Source organism: Pseudorca crassidens, chromosome 20 (assembly GCF_039906515.1).
Source record: "Pseudorca crassidens isolate mPseCra1 chromosome 20, mPseCra1.hap1, whole genome shotgun sequence".
NCBI classification, from domain to species: Eukaryota; Metazoa; Chordata; class Mammalia; order Artiodactyla; family Delphinidae; genus Pseudorca; species Pseudorca crassidens.
In genome coordinates this window covers 48,756,114-48,780,239 of record NC_090315.1, presented here as the reverse complement: position 1 = coordinate 48,780,239, position 24,126 = coordinate 48,756,114, and the positions used below count along the sequence as shown (strand labels likewise).

The 24,126-nt window shown below is 39.3% G+C and overlaps 1 protein-coding gene across 1 annotated transcript in view; it reads right to left on the bottom strand.

Annotated features, from left to right (window-relative positions):
- The window catches only part of HYDIN (HYDIN axonemal central pair apparatus protein), a 433,808-nt gene that overhangs the window by 258,229 nt on the left and 151,453 nt on the right, over positions 1-24,126 (bottom strand). The window contains exons 10-11 of the mRNA XM_067720656.1: positions 20,684-20,867; positions 4,752-4,851 (exon numbers count right to left, since the gene is read on the bottom strand). Coding sequence (XP_067576757.1) covers positions 4,752-4,851; positions 20,684-20,867 — 284 coding nt within the window. The remainder of the gene's footprint in view (positions 1-4,751; positions 4,852-20,683; positions 20,868-24,126) is intronic.

Sequence of the window (24,126 nt, the reverse complement as noted above, 5' to 3'; positions counted from 1 at the left end):
TGTTTGGGAACCTCCTGGAGAGCAGCCAGCCCCCTGGAATATGGCCAAGCACAACATCCCAGGGAAGCCATTGTTGGGAGGGAGGTCCCAGCTCCTGTGATGTGGGGGCCACTGGACCATTTCCAGCCTATGTCTGAACACTGATATACCAACATTTCCTCCAGATCCATTAAGAAGTCCAGGGAAGGGGCTTCCCTGGTGGCGCAGTGGTTAAGAATCTGCCTGCCAGTGCAGGGGACACAGGTTTGAGCCCTGGTCCAGGAAAATCCCACATGCCATGGAGCAACTAAGCCCATGCACCACAACTACTGAGCCTGCGCTCTAGAGCCTGCGAGCCACAACTACTGAGCCCATGTACCACAACTACTGAAGCCCGTGCACCTAGAGCCCGTGCTCTGCAACAAGAGAAGCCACCACAATGAGAAGCCTGCGCACAGCAACGAAGAGTAGCCCCCGCTCACCTCAACTACAGAAAGCCCACACACAGCAACGAAGACCCAACATAGCCAAAAATAAATATAAATAAAATAAATAAATTTATTTAAAAAAAAAAAAAAAAGAAGTCCGGGCTAGATGATGCTGGTCTGAAGTGTGAAAACAGACCTGTCAATCCAGAAACTCCTAGTCCATTCTTCATTCATTCTAGGGCCAGCTTGAGAATCTAGCATCCATGGGCAAGGGAGAGAGCAGATCAAACTAGGATTCATTCACTCATTCCTTAATTTTTTTCATTTATTTTCTCATTCATTTAATGAGTATTTATTGAATGGCTTTATCTTCCTAGTGCTAACAGCTTAAGACATAGAGTATGATTTCAACATATAAATTTTTAAAACAGGTAAAACTACACTATTTTGCTTAGGGATGAATACATAGGTGGTAAAATTATATATGAAAACAAGAAAATGACTATCATAAAAGTCAAGGTGATGGTTACATCCAGGGAAGGTGCAGGAAATATCATCAGGAAGGGATACATACCTGGGGTGGGTGGAGGGTGGCAGAGTCTTGGGTTAAGCAGCCCCCTGTAGACTGCCTGACTCCTTTACACAAAGAGAAAAGTAACTGCACAGATATGGACTGAAAACAGTCCATAGATATGGACTGAAAACAAGATATTGCAGAATAGTGGAATTTTTGCACTTGGGGATACTAATGATTGTGTACTCTTATTACTCTCCCCCCAAGTTTAAAATCACCACGGTTATATTCCTGGGAGACCTACACATTAAACAGCAGAAGTAAGTAGCACTAGCTACCCTGAAAATTAAACTCATTTTCTTATTCTTATATACAAACAGATAACCACAGACCAGAAGACATTGGAAGTAACCCTATGAATGCATACCTGCTACCCTGGATTTTTCTGACTAATAAATGTCAGTAATTCTCTGGGCATCCTTATTTAATTGCTTTAAATGGCATTTAATATTATTTATTATTCATGTTTGAGGATTAAAATCTTGTTGTTTGACAACAGACAATCAATCCTGTAGGTCTAACTTTGGAATGTTAAGATTTCCGGAAGAATAAAATGAAAAGAAAAAAAAAAGAAAGAAAAAGGAGGGAAGTATGTAAAAAAAAAATTTCCCAGAGCTGGAAGGGACACATGAGTAACCAGACTCAAATGGCCCATAGAAAGCTGAAGAAAACGAACTAGGAAAACTCACTCTTGGACACAGCTTCATGACATTTCAGACCCCAAGTACAAAAAAAGGAAAAAAACGAAAACAAAAACCCTAGAAAAGATGAGAGAGAAATACAAGGCCACCTATAAAGGAAGGAGAATTGGGTGGCCTTCAAACTTCTGGATTTTTACAATAAAGTTGGCACTATGGCTTCGAAGTTCTGAGGAGAAATTATTTTGAACCTAGAATTCTACAGTCAGCTAAACTCTCAAGTTGGTATGGAGGCAGAATAAGACATTTTCCTGCAGGCAAGGGTCAAAGTTTCCCACCTAGATACACTTTTTCTGAGGAAGTTACTTGAGCAAAGTGAGAGTCAAAAGATATAATGGAACACACATGGAAATCAAAGAAAAATTCCTGGATAAAAACTGTGCAGGAGGTAACTGATCTAAATTAGAATAAAAAGCTGGTGGGCTCTGAGGAAATGTCTTCAAGGAGAAGAAGAACATGAATTCTGAAATTAGATAGGAATAAAGAAATGAAGAATTAGAAACCACAGGGGGGAAAAATACCAAAAGCTGTACAAAAGAGTCAAGTCAATTATGAAGTAAGCTAAAACAAGGTATAGTTAAGTGGTGGACAGTAAAGAAAGAGAATCTACAAGATACAGACCTTAAGGACATTCTTTGAGTGTCTAAGGGTCAGAACAGTCAACCAACAGAATATAAAATGTAATCTCAGAATACAATTTGACCCTTCAGTGTATAAAATTTATGTAGACAAAATAGAAGACTTGAATGTGGTTATCAACCATGACAACACAAAGCAGAATAACTCACAGAAGAGGGAGAAATAGGGTTAACTGCAGTGGGCAGGTTAGGGGTTCCAATATCTTTATACATCCAGAGATACTGTAGAGCTGATGGATCCAAAAATATAGTTTTAAGTATATAAATAAAAGTTATTTAAGGCTATAAATAAAACTCATAAAATAAAATAAATATAATAAAAATAATTGGGTTGCCAGGGGCTAAGGTGGGGGATAGAATTGCCTGTAAAGGGGCATGAGGAAATGTTATGGGGTGATGGAGATATTCTACACTTGCTTTTGGTGGTGGTTACATCCCTGTTTAGGTTTGACAAAGTTCACAGAACTGTACACCAAAAAAGGGTGAATTTCATTGCATGTAAATTATAAACCAATAAGCCCAGGAAGCGGTAGAGGAGACAGAGGTGAACTAAATCTTCATCTTTCATAATGAGGACTCAAAAGTAGTATATAAAATGGATAAATCAACAAATAGCCATACAAGCATAGAATCAGCAAGGGACATTACCACCACAAGAAACACGTAAAGGCACTTCTTGGAAGCAGTACTGGAGAAACAGACTGTTATTTAGCTTCATATTACTATATGCATGTTTTACTTATTTACTGGCATCAGCTTTTCTAAAAATTCTGAAACATTTTTAAAATACAGAAAAGCCTCCAGAGTAGTGCAAAGAACTTCTATACATCCTTTGCCCAATAATCCCCTTTGTAGCAAAGGATCCAATCCATGCTCACATGTTGCATCCAGATATCATGTCTCCCAGGTCTCCTTCAATCTGGAGCAGTTGTTCAGTCTTTTCTTCTTAAATTTTTTGATATTTTTTGAAGATTACAAGCCGGTCATCTCGTTTTGTCCTTCAATTTGGGTTAGTCTGATGCTTCCTTGTTATTAGACTCAAGTTAGGTATTTTGGTCCTAATATCATTGAAGACATGCTGTGTTTTCTTTGCATTCTAGCGGGTGATACACAATATTGATTTGCTCTATTTGCTGGTAGTAACTAAAATGACATCTACCAGGTCTGTTTAGTGTAAAGTTAATTTTCTCCTCTTTATGATTAGTAAGTATTTTGAGGGAGAATATTTTGAGACTATGTTAAAGCCTGTTCCACACCTCCCTTTCACCTATTAGTTTTTAAGCCATTGGTGATTTTCACCAGAATTGGTTATTACTATGATTGCCAAATGGCAAATTTTATTGAGTAGATTCATAGATTCCTGTTTATTCAATTGATTATAATCTATTAGTGTCATTATTTATTTTGATTCTCGACTTGTTCCAAATTTGGTCAGGGAGAGTCTCTTTGCCGGCTTCTGTGTCATTTTGACATATCTGTCTTTCTTTACACATTTCCTTATTTTCCAGCACAAAAGGATGTTCCAGGCTCATCTTGCTCTTTCTCTGCCTCAGTTCTAGAATCAATCAATTCTTCAAGGTTCCTTCTGAGTGGAGGGTGGGATTTAAAAACCAGCCTTCGGGTGCTAGCTGTGCTCATTGCTATTAGGGTCTCAAAGCTTCCATGACATCTCAATGAACATAGCTAGGAATTAAGCATATGTATGTACATACACATATACATATATTTATATTTATTTCTATATCCATGCATATCAGCAACCCTGAGTTCACAGTGATAACTCCAATTCCATTCCAATACCAAAGGGCTCATCTTAGGCTTCCTCCTTCCCATATTTGTATCTCCTCCCTTCGAGAGTGAAAAATACTGGCTCTTGTTATCCTCAATATATTTACTTTTTTGCTTAACTCCTCTATATGTATCCAACCTCCTGAAGCCATCAGGTTGTCACCCTACTAGTACACCCTCCTTGTGGCTCTGGCCACTGCCAGGCTGCCTTCCCATCTCACTTGGCATGCATTATTATGATAAAAACTTAAAAAGGAAAATATTAAGTAGCCAAATACTATAAAAAGAACAAAATATAACATTGTGATATAACACTGTGAGAATTGGTGTCAAGTAATATTCTTACTGCTCTAAAAATCAAAGGGTAACCCAGACCCATGGTTTCCCATCCCCACCCACCACACCACAATTGTAATGTACTTCAAAGTTTGATCTGTACTAGAAAGAAGTGTGACATGCCTAGCTTGACTCCATCATTCCCCTATTGATATCATACACTGCACATAGCCCGAACATTCTCTCTCTCTCTCTCTCTCTCTCTCTCTCACACACACACACACACACACACACACACACACACACACTTTATCACTTCATGCTCTAGGTACTTGGTAACCTGAGTTTACCACACGGAAGAAGTCTTTACCTGAAATGTCACAGTAAACAGTCTGCTGGTAGAGTTTGGCTTCCCGAGGGTTAAAGTACACAGTGATTTCAGCTGATGAATTGGGCCAGACATCACCTTCCTAAAAACGTGAAAGAATCATTAAAAAACAATATGATGGAGGGAATGCACTGCTTTTAAATGCTGTTGTTGTAACTCCAGGAAATTTGAAGGAAATATTTTGACAACAAATAAAAGAAAGCACAATTTTACCCAACAGATAGGAAATTTCTACTATTTGTTAAAAGGTGGTACAAGCTGGAAACAAGCTTCAAAGATCATTTCAGTGAGTTTATGAATATATAATTAGTTACTAAAGGAAACTAGGGTGTTTAGGGCATTTTTAAAATTTGTGGATTCAATTAACATTCATTTTATGCCACTGTGTGTCCAGCATTGGGCTTCAGAGAAGAAGAAAGGTATGGTCTAAGATTGCATGGAGCTCACACCTCAGAGAGATGATAAAAATGTACACAAATATCTTGAAATATACGTGATAAGTGCTGCGCCTTATCTATATAAGGTCCAGAAAGGCCACAGGGAAAGAAGTATCTAACTCACCTGATGGAAAAACCATTCCTAACTTTTGAGTGACAGCATAAGGAAATACTCTTATTCTGTGAAAACAGCAATGGCCCGAGGCAGAACAACGGCCAAATCAAACTCTGGTTCTGATCCAGTGTGATATTATTTCTCGTTTTAACTCAAACTACTCAAAAGTCACAATAAGAAAACCAAGTTTTGAAATTGTAATGCAACATACCACATATCAGAATCCCCTTGAGATATCTTTTGAAAAATATTTTTGTACTAACCATGTAACTTTTCAGGGCTGTAAAAGGAGATGCTATAGCACCTGCCCCAAAGAGTTTCCTACGGTCTGACGAGGGATCATGCAGGTCAAATGCTTTCTGACCCACATTCAGTACACAGTAAGAGCTCAGCAAATAACTGTTTGCTATGACTGATGTCATTCTTATGCCACTTGGAAAGACTAAGATGAAAGTATCAGAAAAATTAGGGGGAAAATGTGGTTTTTTCCTATGGTTTCTGTAAATAAGGCCAAGAACATCAGTGATAAGCACATCTAAAAATGTATAAATGGTCCTACCAACTGAATAGAAAACTAAGGAAAGGCAACTTGATAAATAATTAGGATCCAGTTTCAGACAGTCCCACATGCATGTTCTATTTCCAGTTTGGCTGGAAATGAACATAGTGCTGGAGTAAGGAATCAAGCAGAGAGCAAAGTGGTTTAAAATGCAGACGTCAAACAAGATGGGGAAAACAGAAAACTAGAGCCAATTTGGGTTTGCTTACGAAGGTAACAGCCTGGTGAGTGTGCTTCTCAGGCAACGTCGCCCTGCTTCAGAAGCATGAAGGGCACAGAGTCTCCAAGAAGCAGCAGTGAGGGGGACTTCCCTGGTGGCCCAGTGGTTAAGACTCTGCACTCCCAATGCAGGGGGCCTGGGTTCGATCCCTGGTCAGGACACTAGATCCCACATGCTGCAATGAAGATCCCGCACGTGGCAACAAAGATCCTGTGTGCCGCAGCTAAGACTTGGCACGGCCAAATAAATAAATAAATAAATAAATAAATAAATAAATAAATAAAAGAAGTAGCAGTGAGGGCTGTGGGTGTCATGTGGGTCCCAGGAGCTCTCACTTCCACATCAGCCCACTAGCATGAAGGCTCCATGAGGGTGGGTGCTGCTCTATCTCCAGCACCTAAACCAGAAGTGGCTCATAGTAAGTGTTCAACGTATTTATTGAATCATTCGTATCACTCAGTTTGCACACTGTGTAGTTATTGGTAAATGCCTATTCATCTTTGCAGTCTACTTCTGCCATTTTCTCCTCAACTGGAACCACAAAAGTCATACAATTTTAGAGCTGACATGGACTTCTGAGATCATTCAGGGCATAGGGAAGTCCTAAGCACTTTTGCTTATCTGCACATTTCACCGTGGCGCTTTTCCAAACCTTGAAATGGGTATCTGTTTTATTCTGATAAACAGCGGCTACCTGGCCCATTTTGATTTGTGGGGGTTTTTAGTGATATGGAGTGCTATGAACACTCGTGGCCAGAATGAGCAGAGAGGCCAGGCAGAAAAAGTGGCTCATCCATTCACTGGTGTATCAGTGGGTAGTCCATCTCAGAATGTCTAAAGACCTGGCCTTACTCCTAACCCATGAGACAAATGTATTCCCCTGCTGGGTTTAGGCTCTGCTTTGTTTAGAAGTGTAGAATGGACACAGCTAACCTGTTCCTATCCAAACTGACCACTGGGGCCATCTTGGATCCCTACAAATCCTCTGCTAGAAAAGTCTCACCAGAGTGGTAAGAAATGCCCCAAAAAGGATATGCTGGGAATCAGATAAGCTCGGTACATGTGTGAAAATTCAAGGGCCTTATGGTTTGAGCTGGGCCAGACCACTTTCAAACACAAGAAAATTCAGGGTCCATGTGCATACAAGAAGGCCACAAACTTAAGTTCTATCCCAGAAGCACTCTTGCACATCCCATCATCAAAGAAGTCTGATTATCAGACTGGTGGGTTGGAAAATGGTGGGACAGACATGCTACAGAGAAGCAACCAGAACCTCCAAGAGGAGGGAGCAGTGGATCCAGGAGCGGACTGTCTGATACGGAGTCCCCTGGAGGCTGAGAAGCCCTTCCTCCACGGGGTTCTTCAGACTGGGAGAATGGGACCGTGGGTGCCGTGCTTTCTTATCCTGGGCTGCAGCTGTTTTGTTGTGCTTACGACGTAGTAATTTACGGCTTTTACTGAGCCCCTGGAGACAATTCAAGGACAAATCCTATGCTAAAACCTCTCCTGGGCTTGTATCAGGTAATGTGCATTAAGAGGGCTGAGTGTATCTACAAAAACAGAAGTGTGGTCATTCAGTTTCCTCCCACAGAGGGATGTTTTCAATATTAGGTCATTTGAAGTGAGCTAGGAACATGCAGAAGGACACTTTTATTTTTCAGTTGGGATTAAAATAAAAGTTAAAGAACTTCAATTTCTTTACAGCAAAAACTCACTATAGCATTTGCTACCAAATCAGAGAGAGCAAACTCCAGTAACAGGCAACCAGCCTAACATGACCCCACTGCTACTTATATATCTTTGATACATTTCATATTACTTTTCCCACACTTCTGAAGTTAACTTCCATGTCATCTATGTCTCTGAAAATAATTTTTCTTTCTTTATTGCTCAGTTCTAAAGTTTCTTTCTGAAAGCCAAAACATTCAGAATGTTCCCTACTGGCTCTGACATCAATATCCTTTCCTCCCGGTCCTGTGAAACCAGCCTCATCGTACAGAACCCCCTGCTGTTCTGCTTTCCTTCCATATATGACTCCTTTCCCATCACTGTCCATTTTCCTGCTCCAGATGAGAGATGAGTCTGGAGAATATAATCTGTAAATGACCATTATCTTGTTTGTTGAAAATAATTGTCCAAATGGCCTTCACTTTTACTGTAATTACCTTCCTTCTTGGTCTTAATGTTTCGTTTTTCCCTCAGACCCATGACTGCCTTTCACTTATTAATCAAGTGACCTGCTAGAAGGAATCAACTTTAAATTTTCAGGTCTAAAGTTAATTCCCATGTTTGCAGTTTTTGCCCCAATATTAAATATTTCTGGAAATGGAATTTCTGGAACACGAATAACCAAGTGACTCGACAGGTACAGTTCTGAGACTTTCTGAAAGCTGTCTATGAACATGTCACCACTGGTTCATGACAGGTCATTAATACTATCATGAGAAAGGTGTCTATTAAAATGATCTCCTTTAAAATTATATGGGCAATGATTAAAGAGGCTCTTTAAAAATTCTCTATTGAAAATCTTTAAATAAAAATAAAATATTTTAAAAATCACCTTTCTTCCCCCCCCCCAACCTATTACCCATCTCCTTCCTTCCTTCCAATGAAGAATTATTTCCGAAAATTTTGCAAAATCAAAACCCAAAGTGCAAGAACAGAGGGTTATGTACACATTTAATTTACTTGGTTTATCTGGAAAGTAGTTTACAACATGACTCAAGGCCTAAATTTATCATATAAAATAGCTGCATTTTAATTCCCAACTTACACTTAGAAGAGTAATCTAAACGTCTGCCCACTCAAATGTTATACTTTCCGATCATACTTTCTAATCTGACAAGAGATTAGACACAATACAAGACTGAACTGTATATAACTCCAAACTATAATATTTGCAGCCATTAACTGAGAGCTCATGTTCCCAGCACTGTGTTAAAATGCTGATATACATTATCTAGTTCAATCTTTACAACCTTGTGAAGTAGTACTATCCCCATTTTAAAGATGAGAAAACCAAGGCAAGGGGAAGTTAAGTATCTCACCCAAGGCCACATCAATAGTAAGTGGCAGAGCTGGGATTCTATAATACTTTTTTCTTTAACTTCCTGAACCCTACTGCAATTATAACAAAATGTCAGGTCTCACCTTTCTCATATTGTTTTTAAAAAATGCCAGGAGAAATTTAAAAACACTATAACCGACAATCAGGCTTCATTGAAGCCAGCATGACCTGGTGTTCCTGTCTAGTGAACATAGTAGGACACTCTTCATACTCAAACATTCAGGTAACTTGGAAGGTGACTCACAGGAAGTTCTTGTGGATGATACAGTCAACACTGGAGGATCTTTATCAAGCTATCCTGGTGGGGTAGGGTACAGCCAGCTCAGAACAAGCTCAGTGAATAATGACTTCAAGAGCAGCTATAATGTGTAATGAGTTCTATCATGTTCCACCAAAATGGAAACATTCTTGACTATATAATCAAATATCTTCAGCTATCTTATCATATTTAAGAAAAATTTAAAGAATTTCTCTTGGGAAATAAAAACATCCTCTTAAAGTCAAATTTCTATCAATCAATAAGAGAAAAAAATAAAAGCACTGATTAGAAGCTATAATCTGTGTCACTACCCACAATTCTCTTGTAGCACCTTTCCGATCAATGGGAGGCTCTCTATTGTCACTTGGGGCAAAGAGAAGTGTCTCAAAGAGACACAGGGAAAAAACAGAAGCTAAAAAACTGAAGGTAAACTATCCTAATTATCATGGAGAGAAAAGATTGAATTGGCACATGACATGCAAGGAGATTTTTCTCGTCCAGTATATCTCCTAGGACTAGAAACTGTGAATTTAGTAAAGTTTTGATTCTTAACATAATGACCAGAAAAGTTTCTAAGAGAGGGGTTTAAGATTTGGCCATCTGTCAGAGAAAGTTTCACAAAAGGTGTGTTCTATCTGGGGTGAGATACTCCAACCCATGTATGGTGAAAATTCCAGTGGAGTTTTGCAGAGCTGAGGTAGTTGTGCATGAATGATGCTCATGCCTTTCTCTGGAAGACAGCAGACATGCGTTTCTTCCAACAACGAAGGGTCTTAATTTATTTAATAAGCCATAAGGAACCTTGCTGTTTCTAAGACTTCCCTAGGCCTCCCTCCACCTCCAATGGTTCTCTAATCTGAGCACAAAGATCTGAGAGGACAAACAATAATAAAGAGAGGGTGAAGAATGGGAAAACCACACAGACAGAAGAGCCGTGACTTGTCAAGGACAGTCTGCTCTCAGCAGATCCCTGTCCTCCTTTCTCCTTTCCAGTGTCCTTTTCCAAGGAGTCAGCGCCCACATGTTTGCAATGTGACTCACGACTAATGGTACAAGAAGTGGAAGGGGGTTGCAGTAAAAAGCTAGATCTTTCCTCTTTGGTAGCCATCTGGGCTCCCACCCAACCTGGTTCTGCTGAGCTCACATGCTATGCCGATTTGGGAAAAATAAATTAATTTGAGCTGTGCTTTCGAAGTCTGAATTGCTGAACCACATGTTTTCCGCAGGCTTAGGTGATGACAAAGCATAGTTTACTGTTACTTACATGGTAATAAAGAAATTATCAAGTTTCTCTCCCTTTTTAAGCCTTAGTTACATTAAGCTGAAGCTTCCCTAGGGATTCTGGATAAAGGAGCAGAAATGTCTTCCCTGCTCACTGATGTCAGTCAGCCAATCATTTAGGGCCAGTTTGGCCAAAGATCTTTAAATTCTCAGACCCTTATTTCTGAGAAAATATCAAGTGTTCAACATTCAGAAAATTGCTGCATCTTAAAAGTGTGACCTGAGCCAGCAGTACCAGAGTTCAGAAACAAGGCTAGCACAACTGTGCTGTGATTTCTCAGAGGACTCCTAGATGCCCATGGAAACCGAAAGCTTAATTCTCTCTTTTTGCCCTGTAATATTCTTCTGCCTCTCAATTCTCACGATTGTGTTTTTTATCTCTGACTCTCTCTCACTCAGGGCACCCAAGAGACCTAAGCAGAGGAAATAACAGAATGAGACTGTCAAAATTCTGTACAGCCAAAGTCCATCTAGTAAAATAGAATATTGTATTTCTGAAGGTAGTCAATTCCACTTGTTTTTCTGGAAGGCACAAAACATGGCTAATAGACTAAATTTCACAATTCTTTTCCAAAGGGGGAAGAAAACTATATGGATGCAAGTGGCTTGAGAAATGATCAGTATTCTGTAGAACGTACTACCTTCCCTAGGTCAGGAATAAATGGGAAATTTTAGGTTAATTACATTAATATTTCAAGACATTATCAAAAGAATGGACATGAGGAACTTGATAAAAATGGTAGTAATACAGCACATGCTTTAATGACTAGAACAACAATTATGGTTACTATTAAAATATCAATAAACTACCAAGTAAAAAAAATTCCTTCCAGCCCATTTTCTTGTATCTGCCCAGGAATGCCTTCTCGCTGGGTCTTTGCCCACCCACTTCATCTTCAATGAACATGTCTGGGGTCTCTCAAAAGACAAACTCCCACTTCTGCACTCTGTGACCACATCAGTACCAAAGATGCCCCAGCATAACTCCTCAAGGTTCTTCCAACAGACTCCATGGCAATGGTAGGCAATGAGCATGATGAGAAGACAGTGGAATTAACCAGTGGCCAAGTGGTGGTAGAACAGAGTAAGAACTTGAAGTTCTAGAGTTTTGGATCAGACATTCCTACAGCATTGAGTCAAACTACTTCTCACATGATCACATAAATAAAATGTGATTTAAATTCAAACCCATCACCACTTTTTGACAATTTAAGGACAGTGATCTCTTAATCTTGAATCTACTTGCTTTAAATTGAAAGAGCCTCTAAAATAGGAACAGCGTTCCCATAAAACACTCAATACACAGAGAACACAATAAGGGCTAAACTAAACTTTGTTTTGGCTGACGCATTTAAAGAACCAGATATATAGACATAGGTCTGAGAATATAAGCATATCATTTCTTACTTCCTTTCAGACCCTAAGGTAACATGGGGTTTTTTTTGTTTTTGTTTACTTTTTAAGTTTACCTCAGTTGAAGACAATACCCTTCCTGGTGGACACAGAGGCTGAAGGGCCCATCAGAAAGCAAGGTAGTCTCTAAACCCCTGCATCAACCTTCAATTTTATTTTTATTGTTTGAACAGGACGTCAATTAGAGATTGACTGTTAGATCAGTAGGTGGCACTGCTAGGTTTTAATCATCTCTGCTTCTACTATGAACTCAGCTCATATCAAGAAGCTAATCAAAAGGAATCACATCCTAATAAAAAAACTAATCGATGATGCATAGCTCAACTGTCAGAAATTAAATAGTGGCTATTTGGTGTAACTGATCTTCTATGTGAGCAAGATTCAGAAGATCCTTCAGTAGAAAATGGTGATGAACAAGGTATAATAGGGTAGAAAGACATGTAGGATAGGCTGGCGAGTTCTCAGCTGTCTGGTTCTCCTCTTGGCCATCCTTCTCTGTGAATTCACAGCCTCTCCTCTCTTTGCAGGGCCTCTAAAAATGAGCACCTGGGGGCTGTCCTGGGCCCACGGCAAGTTTCCTTCTTTGCTCTGCTCTTAAAATTTCCATCCGCTTTTCACGCCTTCCATGAAGACCTCTAAAGGATACTCACCTCCAGTCCTGATTCCCATCCCACAAGTACTGCAATCCCAAAATTATTTGGACATCTAGTGTCATCTCAAATTCAACATGTTCAGAAACAAAATCATCATCATTAATTGATTTCCATTTGTTCGTTCGTTCCTTCCTTCCTTCAGCCACGCATTAATTGGTACTGTGCTAGGCCTGGGATACAGATAAAGATAAGGCACTCCTTGATGTTGACAATCTCGGAGTCTGTTCTCAAACTGGAGAATCATAACCTACCAGCTAAAAAGGATCAACATGCCCGAATATCCTTATTTTGTGTAAAAGGCAACTGATGCCAAAGGAGACCAAACTGCTTGTTTAAGGTCACACTCGCCATTGGCAAAGCTAGGAGTTAAACCCAGGACTCCTGACTTGCTAGTTCCTATCAAAGACATCATAATTCTCCCAGTCATGCTAGTTCAGATCTGAGAAGACATATGATTCCTCACCATGTCTCACCATCAACGGCCAGTCAGTCAAAAAGCACTCTAGTGTCTTTCCTTTGAGCGTCTCTCACATCTGCCATTTCCTTTGCTTTCCGACCATCACCAGGCTGTTCCAGGTCAGTGTCACCCTCACACGTTACCCTCCACTTGCCTGCAGAGATGTTCAGTTTCCCTGACCCTCGCTGCACTAGTGAATTTCCCCTGCCTGACCTGCACTACCCATCCCACCCTCTAGCCATCCTCTTCCAATTTGATCCACAAGCTGATGCTATGATAATCTTTCTAAGACACCCCGAACACATCCTGTTCCTGATCCAAACCTTACAGTGAGTCTCAGATACCCTCAGCACCAGTGACCAAACTAGGATCCACACAACACTGACTCCGGTGGATACTGTGTGGGAAAAGGGGTCTCTCATCCTGGGGAAATACTGTTTGCACTTTTCCCTTTGAGAGTCACCTTCTCTTGAACCAGTATTTCCCAAACTTATTTGAGCACAAAATTCCCCTTGGCAAGGAACACACACTACCACCCCTCAGATCCAGTATTTACAGAAAACATAATGTGGGAGACAGTCGGCTATAGTGTAACGGGTTGCCAGGGCAGCCCAGATATGCCAACTCTCCTTCTCAATCTCACTTCTTATATTCTCCATGACCACCTGCTCCAGAAAAATCCATCATTTCATTGTTGTTTAATATGCTATGAACCTATTATTAGAAGTTTCCCTTTTCTTTGTTTTCAAAATTTCTCCAGTTGGAAACATCCTTCTTCTTCTTTTCTATTTAATTAAGTCTTACCCTTCCTCCAACATTCAGTTCAGATCTCATCTCTTCTATAAACCCTTTCCCAACTCTATCATCCAAAAATACTACAGAATTTATTTACCTGTATCATAAAACCAAAATCTCAATAGTGGAAAATACCCATAGTTCACATTAGAGTCAAGAAGCTAATGAAATTACAGAATTTTCCCATCAAATACCTTCAAAACTAATTTACAAGGTAAGATTATGTTACACTCACAAGAACTGTATTTCTATAAAACTATCAGGATCTTTAAGTAGGAAAAAAGGAAATTAAAGATCAATAAATATATCAGTATAACTGACACTGAGTTCTGTTATTCTGACCAGAAAAACACTACGGATAACACTAGGAAAAATTCATGCCTTCATTTTTCATTTTGCAAAAATGATCAAGAATCAGCTAATGAATACTATCATGAGAAGAAAACCTGAATACTGTACAGAAAAGACAAAATTATTACAGATGCCATAAACATCACTTAGGTACTAAGCAAATATTATCCCCTTCCTGGGTATTTTTTTCACATAATATAAATGAAATTAGTCTCATTTATTTAAAAAGGTATCATTTCTGTGTATCATTATTCTATAAAATGTTTTTCTTCCTAATAGTGAAAAAATGCCTTGTGATAAGAATGCCCAATTCAGTTCCTATCTAGAATTCAAAAGGAATCATATTAAGTGCCACATTTTAACACATATATCTGCAGCAAGAAGCTCTGGGTTTCGTGCATGAGGAGAAGAAAATCTGAGGTAAGCCCAGTCTTCCTACTTCTGAATTTGAAATATACAAGCCTTACCTGCAGGCCTCCCACCTCCTTCTCACCACCAATGTTTGCCATCCCAGAGTCACCCACTCCCAGAATGCTATGAGAAAAGGACAGCAGTCATCAGTCTGGATTCTCCGTACCAGCTAGAAAGAATCTTGGACTGCCTACACTCTGGACCTTACCAGCCATGTCTAAGATTGCCATGACTGACTGCTCCTCCCTGCCTCTGCCTCACTCAGCAACTTACTTGCTTGGACTTGTCATGCCTTCCTGATCTTTTCAGCATCTTTGGGCATGACCTACTTTTATCGGTGCATGTCCTGTCCTTCCAAGACTATATGCTCACCTTGATTTAACCTCTTTCTGGGCTAACTCATTATATATGAAGATCCCTTTGATCAATTGAGCCCTGGATAGTCTTCTGACAGGAGAGAAGATTCAGCCTCAACCCACATCTCCAACCTTGTTTCCCTACATGAACCCTTTACTTCAAGCAAATTGATCCACTAATGGAACCTTGAATGAACCATGCCATGCACACCCCCAATTTTGTTTGCCAAAAGTTCCATCCTGCAAGACCCAGTTCAAGGCTCTGCTCTCAAAAAGCCTACTCTAACTTCTTAGCCTATGATAATCACCTCAGCCTCTGAACTAGTGTCCTGATTGTCTGTCTTTACCTGTGATTCACACAGCAAGTCCCACTAAATATTAGTTCCAAAGGATATCTCCAAGGGGAAGGCTCCCTCTTAAGAGATTTATAATGCTCATTATCATATGAAAGACTTTTATAAGTCTAACAGCAAATAAACCTGTCAAGCAATATTGAACCCAGTGTTTCTCAAACTTATTTAGCCATGGACTCCCTTTTCTATGTTATATACTGTAATAATTTGGAAGTACAGACATAAGGAAAACTGGTACGTACAGGTCAATGGCACGCCTCACAAGTGACTTTTTATTCTAATGTGTCCTTCTGCCCATGTCTTCTCTCCAACAGGTTTGAATGGCAGCTCTAACTAGCTGTGGGTTTTCTCAACTCCTATTGCTGTCTTTACCCTCACAGCACTCTATGCTTGCTAAGTTTAAGGTAATGTACAGTGCCTAGCAGATAGTAAACACAGCAGATGCTGGTTTCTTTCATTTTGAGGCAGTGGGGCAGAGGGGTCAGGAGTTTGGTCTGTGAAAGAAGCACATAAATATATAAAGCAAATATTAACAGACATAAAGGGAAGAATTTACAATAATATGATAATAGTAGGGGACTTTAACACCTCACTTATATCAATGAACAAATCATCCAGACAGAAAATCAATAAAGAAACTGTGACCTTAACTGACACATCAGACCAGCTGGACTTAATAGATACCTACAGGACATTCCACTCAAAAACAGCAGAATACACATTCTTTTCAAGTGCACATGGAACATTGTCCAGAATAAATCACATGCTAGGCCACAAAACAAGTCTCAACAAATTTAAGAGACAGAAATTATATCAAGCATCCTGTCCAACTGCAACAGTATGAAATTAGAAATCAATCACAGGAAGAAAAACGGGTAAAACACAAACACATGGAGACTAAACAAAATGCTATTAAAAATCAATGGATCAAAGAAGAAATCAAAAAGGAAAGCAAAAATACACCAAAATGAATGACAATAAAAGCACAACTTTCCAAAATCTATGGGACACAGCAAAAGCAGTTCTAAAAGGGACATTTACAGCGATACAGTCCTACCTCAAGAAACAAGAAAAATTTCAAGTAAACAACATAACCTGCTATCTAAAGGAATTAGAAAAACAACGAAGCCCAAAATCAGCAGAAGGAAGGAAATAATAAATATAAGAGAGGAAGTAAATAAAATAGAGACCAAAAAAAGAAAAAAACCCAATAGAAAAGATCAGTGAAACCAAGATAAATAAAACTGATAAGCCTTTAGCCAGGCTCACTAAGAGAAAAAGAGACAGAACCCAAATAAACAAAATAAGAAATGAAAGAGGAGAAATTACAACTGATATCGCAGAAATACAAACAATCATAAGAGAATATTATGAATGGTCATATGCCAACAAATTGGACAACCTAGAAGAAATGGATAAATTCCCAGAAACACACGATCTTCCAAGACTGAATCAGGAAAAAATAGATAATCTGAATGTACCAATTACTAGTATTGAAATTGAATTAGTAATCAAAAAACGTCTAAGAGAAAAAAGTCCCGGACTGCCCAGCTTCACAGGGGAATTCTACCAAACACATAAAGAAGAGTTAATACTTATCCTTCTCAAACTATTGCAAAAAATTGAACAGGAGGGAACACTCTCAAACTCATTCTATGAGTCCATTTCCCTGATACCAAAACCAAACAAAGGTACTACCAAAAAAAGAGAAGATTACAGGCCAGTATCTCTGATGGATACAGATGCAAAAATCCTCAACAAAATATTAGCAAGCCAAATTCAACAATATATAAAAAGGATCATACATAATGATCAAGTGGGATTTATTCCAGGGATGCAGGGATGGTTCAATATACACAAATCAATTGCTGTGATATGCCACATTAACAAAACAAATGGTAAAAATCATATGATCATCTCTCAATAGATGCAGAAAAAGCATTCAACAAAATTCAATACCCATTCATGATAAAACTCTCAACCAAGTTGGTATAAAGGGAACATACGCCAACATAATAAAGGCCATTTACAATAAATATACAGCTAATATAATACTCAGTGGTGAAAAGCTAAAAGCTATTTCTCTAAAATCAGGAACAAGACAAGACTCTTGACAATTCTATTTAACATACTATTGGAAGTCCTAGCCACAGCAATCATACAAGAAGAGGAAACAAAAGCATCTAAATTGGAAGGGAAAATTGAAACTGTCAGTATTTGCAGATGACATGATACTATATAGAGAGAACCATAAAGTCTCCAACAAAAAACTACTAGAGCTAATAAATGAACTCAGTAATGTTGCAGAATATAAGACTAATATGCAGAAACCTGTAGATTTTCTACACACTAATAATGAACTATTAGAAAGAGAAAGCAAGAAAACAATCCCATTTACAATTGCATTAAAAAGAATAAAATACCTAGGAAAACTTAACCAATGAGTTGAAAGACCTGTGCTCTGAAAACTATAAGACACTGATGAATGAAATAGAAAATGAAACAAATAACTGGAAAGATATCCCGCATTCATGGATTGGAAGAATTAATACTGTTAAAATGTCCATACTACCCAAAACAATCTACAGATTTAATATAATCCCTATCGAAATACCCATGACATTTTTCAAAGAACTAGAACGAGTAAACCTAAAATTTGTATGGGACCACAAAAGACCCCCTAAAAGCCAAAGCAATCTTGAGAAAAAAGAACAAAGCTGGAGGTATCAGGCTCCCTGACCTCAGACTATACTACAAAGCTACAGTAATCAAAAGAGTGTGATACTGGTACAAAAGCAGACACATAGATCAATTGAACAGAATACACAGCCCAGAAATAAACCCACACACATACGGTCAATTAATCTATGACAAAGGAGGCAAAAATATACAATGGGGGAAAGACAGTCTCTTCAATAAGTGGTGCTGGGAAAACTGGACAGCTACACGTAAAAGAGTGAAACTAAAAGACTTCCTTACACCATGTAAACTCAAAATGAATTAGAGACCTAAAGGTAAGACCGGAAACCATAAAACTCCTAGAAGAGAACATAGGGAGAACACTCTTTGACATAAATCATAGCAATATTTTTTTTTAATCTGTCTCCTAAGGCAAAAGAAATAAAAGCAAAAAATAAACAAATGGGACCTAATGAAACTTAAAAGCTTTTGCATAGCAAAGGAAACCATTAACAAAATGAAAAGACAACCTACTGAATGAAGAAAACATTTGCAAATGGCATGACAGATAAGGAGTTAATATCCAAAATACAAAAACAACTCACAGAACTCAATATCAAAAAAAAAATCTGATTAAAAATGGGCAGAAAGGGCTTCCCTGGTGGTGCAGTGGTTGAGAGTCCGCCTGCTGAGGCAGCGGACACAGGTTTGTGCCCCGGTCTGGGAAGATCCCACATGCCGTGGAGTGGCTAGGCCCGTGAGCCATGGCGGCTGGGCCTGCGTGCCCGGAGACTGTGCTCTGCAATGGCAGAGGCCACAACAGTGAGAGGCCCGCGTATTGCAAAAAAAAAAAAAATGGGCAGAAGATCTGAACAGACATTTTTCCAAAGAACACATACAGATGGCTAACAGGCACATGAAAAGATGCTCATCATCACTAATTATTAGAGAAATGCAAAGCAAAAAATAAAAAAACAATGAGATATCACCTCACACCTGTCAGAATGGCTATCATCACAAAGCCTACATGTTACAAATGTTAGAGAGGATGTGGAGAAAAGGAAACCCTTGTACATTGTTGGTGGAAATATAAATTGAAGCTGCCACTATGGAAAACAGTATGGAGGTTCCTCAGAACCCTAAAAATAGAACTACTGTATGATCCAGCAATTCCACTCCTGGGTACATAATCCGAAAAAAAGGAAAACACTAATTCGAAAAGATACTTGCACCTCAATGTTCATAGCAGCATTATTTACAATAGCCAAGATATGGAAGCAACCCAAATGTCCATGAATAGATGAACAGATAAAGAAGATGTGATACACACACACACACACACACACACACACACAAAATGAAATATTACTTTGCCATAAAAAAGAATGAAATTCTGCCATGTGCAACAAGTGTATGAACCTAGAGAGCATTATGCTTAGTGAAATAGGTCAGATGGAGAAAGACAAATACTATATGTTATTATCTAAAAGACAAAACAAACAAATGTATACAGCAAAACAGAAACAGACCCATAGATATAGAAAACAAACTAGTGTATACCAATGGGAAGAGAGAAGGGGGAGGGGCAAGATAGGGTTATGAAATTAAGAGATACAAACTACTATGTATAAAAAAGATAAGCAACAAGGATATATTGTATAGCACAGGGGATAACAGTCATTATTTTGTAATAACTTTAAATGGAGTATAATCTATAAAAATATCAAACCACTATGTTGTACACCTAAAAAAAAAAGTTTCATCTGTGGAATCAGACAGATCCTGTTCTAACTCTGGCTCAGGTCTCACTAGATAGACATTGAGGTCAAGGACTATGTCTGTTTTGTTCATTGATGCCTGGTACATACGCAGTGCCTGGTACAGAACATGCACTCAATAACTATTTATTGAGCGAATTAAGGACAAAGCAGTTTTCAACCCGAGTGATTTTGCCCACCAGAGGACATCTGACATCTGGACAGAGTTTGGGTTGTCACAACTAGCATCCGATGGGTAAAAGTCAGGGCTGCTATTAAATATGCTACAATGTACAGGACAAAGAATTATCCAGCCCCAAATGTCAATAGTGCAGAGGTTGAGAAACCCTGCTCTACAGTGAGGCTAATCAGGGATAAATTTCTAACTACTGACACTAATCGTTTGGGCTCGAGTAAGTTATCAAATTTCTCTAAGTCTTAATTTCCTCATCTGTAGAATGGGGGACTGATTAAAACTGATAATATATATACAAACAAGATAAAGTATGTAATATATATGAAGTGTTTAACAGTGACTGGTACATATAAAGTGTGACCTATAAATGTAACCTCTGAGTGTTCTTACTATTAATCTTCATTCACTGTCTCATAACGACAATGAGGCTCCTCAGATGGACTCTTTATGCTCTTGGAACTCACCCTATCAATCTCAGAGAGAGTAATCCCATCAAATTAAGCCCTGCATCCCCACTACATTTACTGTAAGGTCAGACTGTATTTATGTGCTTACCAGAGGCTCAACACTGAAAATGTTATTCGAGAAGAGCATGCTATCTGCCTGAACCAGCTTTCTCTGATTCTCAAAGGTGTGGGACAGAAAGGAAAGACACTGTTGTAGTGAAGGATCAGTAATGCACTCCTCAAGAAACCCGTCGATCTCATTCTTTTCCTCTTTGGTAAGATCATCACAGACCCTAAAAAAAAGCAAGAAACGTGAGATTCATTTTGATACTCCCATGAACAACATTGTAAAGGGCTCCCCACCAGCCCATCCTCTTGGGAATAGTTTCACCCATGACCTTGGGGTGGTCCTTCCTTGCCCTGAATCTACAATATACCAGCTGAGTGACCTTGTATTTTAACCTCTCAAGAACCTCAGCTTGCTTCCTTCAAGAAGCACTCCCAGGCTTCCTGTCCTACTCAATGCCCATTTGCTTACTCCTGAGCCCTTAGTATATTTGGACAAATATTTTCTTTTAGGTAATTGTGTTTTCCAGGCTGCTTTTTCAATATTTAACATATACCCTGCCTCTCACACTTTAAGTGCAATTTTATTTCTTCTACACTTGCTTAGCTTGAATTCCTTCCTAGCTGTTATTACCTAGAGAACAGAAGCTGGAGCCAGCAAGGCCTAGAGCTTTTTTTGTTTTTGTTTTTTTAATTAATTAATTAATTTTTGGCTGTATTGGGTCTTCGTTGCTGGGCACAGGCTTTCTCTAGTTGCAGCGAGTGGGGGCTACTCTTTGTAGCAGTGCATGGGTTTCTCATTGTGGTGGCATCTCTTGTTCTGGAGCACGGGTTCTAGGCGCACGGGCTTCAGTAGTTGTGGCATGCGGGCTCAGGAGTTGTGGCTCGTGGGCTCTAGAGCGCAGGCTCAGTAGTTGTGGCACACGGGCTTAGCTGCTCCGCGGCACGTGGGATCTTCCTGGACCAGGGCTGCATTGGCAGGTGGATTCTCAACCACTGCACCACCAGGGAAGTCCCAACGCCTAGGTTTTGTTACTGACTCTACTATCTATTTACTCACTCTGTGACTTCAGGAGTTACTTAAATCCTCTAAGCCTCAGTGCCTTCATCAATAAAATGGAAAGAACAGGAGCTCCTCCATCATAAAGATATGTTGAGAATTAAATGTGATCAAGGACCTGGTATAGTTCCTGGGACAAAACAGTTGCTCAATAAATGCCAGTTTTCTCCTTGTATCAACCGCAGGCAATTACCAAGCTGTCAAGCTTATAAAATGCTCAGACTACACCTGGAGACACGTCCTTTTTTTCTCTCTCTTTCTAGATCTTCATATCCCTTGTGATAAGTCAGAAAAGCAGCCTTCCCGACATTCTACTCGTTACTCAGGCTATGCTCACTTTACTCCTGGTGTCTGTTACTTCACCTGAACTTTGAAGACTGAATTTCATCTCCTCCCAGGATACATGACTATTTTCCCAGCATTTTACTGGTATTACCAGTGGTGAGAGATAAATTATTTAGTAATGTGAGTACTGACTGAGAGGCTAGGGTCACTGAATTCCAGTCCCAGCCCTATTTTCTAAATGACTTCACACAAACCACATGCTCAGCAATGTCAAATAACTCTTTTTTAAATAACTTTTGTGTTCAGGATCCTTTGGTCACATAGCATAAAGAAGTCAAAGAAATAGGTTCAGTATGTTCTGGTCCCAAGGAAGAAAGCATTCTGTGCTCCCTTTTTATTGCTAGATGGGAAGCAGTGTACAAGGTAGCCAGAGCAGCTGTCCTTTTATATTGCTGGGCAGGGCAGGGCAAATTAAAGACAGCTCAGTCCACAGAAAGAAAGGAAACCATGTATCCCTGCAAGTGGAATTTATTGATATCTATTCCTTAGGAATAAGTTCTCAAAAAAAACAATCATGGATGTAAATAAAGAGCAACAAAGAGGTTCATCAAAGTTCTAGCAATAATACTAAAAAAAGTGGGTAAATTCGATGTAACGGATTGAAGTATTGGTTAAATAAATAATGGGAGTCATATACATTACATTTACTTAGGGGGGTTAATGGAAATGGGGTGTGGGGATAAAATGCTTTATGTGGACCAAGGATGATAATGCTCTATGAATTGAGGAGTATGATTAACTCAGCCCTTACACCAGAAAACAAAAGAAGACAAAACAAAAATTCCCAAATGATGCTCTTCTCCCACGCTGTTGGGACTCCTGTATCAGTGACAGCTGTATAATGCATGGGGGGTGGACACCAGATGTCATCCTCTTTGCCCTCTATGCAGAATTAGAGCCAAGGCTGAGAGTCTAAGAAGGGAACGTGCAATACCACCTTAAGCTGGGCTGACTCCAACAAGGACTTCTATATACCTCAGTCTATTGTTTTGCTATCTTGTTGTGCTGATACTCATGGTCTCTTGAATTCAGAGATGGTTCTGTTTTACAGACGAAGAGACCTCTCATCAGAGAGTGTAATATCACACAACCTTCTCTTTCAGTAAAACCATGGATTTAACCCATTTTGCAAATCGTCTGCTAGCCCGAATACCCATCACCTTCAGGCAGCAGCTACATTCCAGCTAATGGACTATACTCAATGGGGAACCCTTGTGTCTCAAGTACAGTAGCATTGAACTAGTATTGCCCCTTATCTTGAGTTCCTAGAGACCTGCACCCTGCTCCTTTACAACACCCCTAAGAGGTGGTAACTGGATGCTGAGGAGATTAAAAACTAAGAACCTTGGCCATCATGGTTGGCAGAAATACTCCCATGTCCACACCTGGCAAGGAAAGGATGGAGCCATCCACCTTCAGATGGACTGTGTGACCCTGGACACACAACAACTCTGATGCCTGTTATAAAATGAGGACTAGAGGTCCTCTTCCTGTTTATCAGGTACCACTCAAGTCTTCAGATTCTTTTATGATTAGGAAAGGGAAGGGCTCCCCAACCACAACTGAGATTAAGTTGGAGCCTGGGTGGCAGGCTCAAAGCTCAAATAAAACTGATTTATTTAGAGAAACATGTCATTTCCAACACTGGAATGTTTTGGAACACATCTATGCTGATCACTTTGTGGGGGGGCTCCACTGAGGATTCTACAGTTCTTCCACAGAGCAGATCTAGAATTAGAGCAGTTGCTATTGAGACAATGGTCATAACCTTGATGGAGAAATAGGGAGCAGAAATCCTCAAACGCCCATGCCAAGTCTCTGAATATAATAAACTGTGATGAAAATGAGGATGAAAGAATCTTGTAGGATGTTTTATAATCCCTCAGGCCAAGACAGAAGAAGTAAGGAGGAAAGAATTCAGCACCAGTTTTTGAAGAGATTAATTTCTGCAACTCTCAGAAAAGTATCAGGAGAGACCTAAAAGATGATTTTTAAAGGTTCTTATATCTGATTCCTAAGGTTTAAAAAAAATGGAAAAAAATTTTAAGCCCAGAACTTCTTCCTAGGGGAAATAACATCTT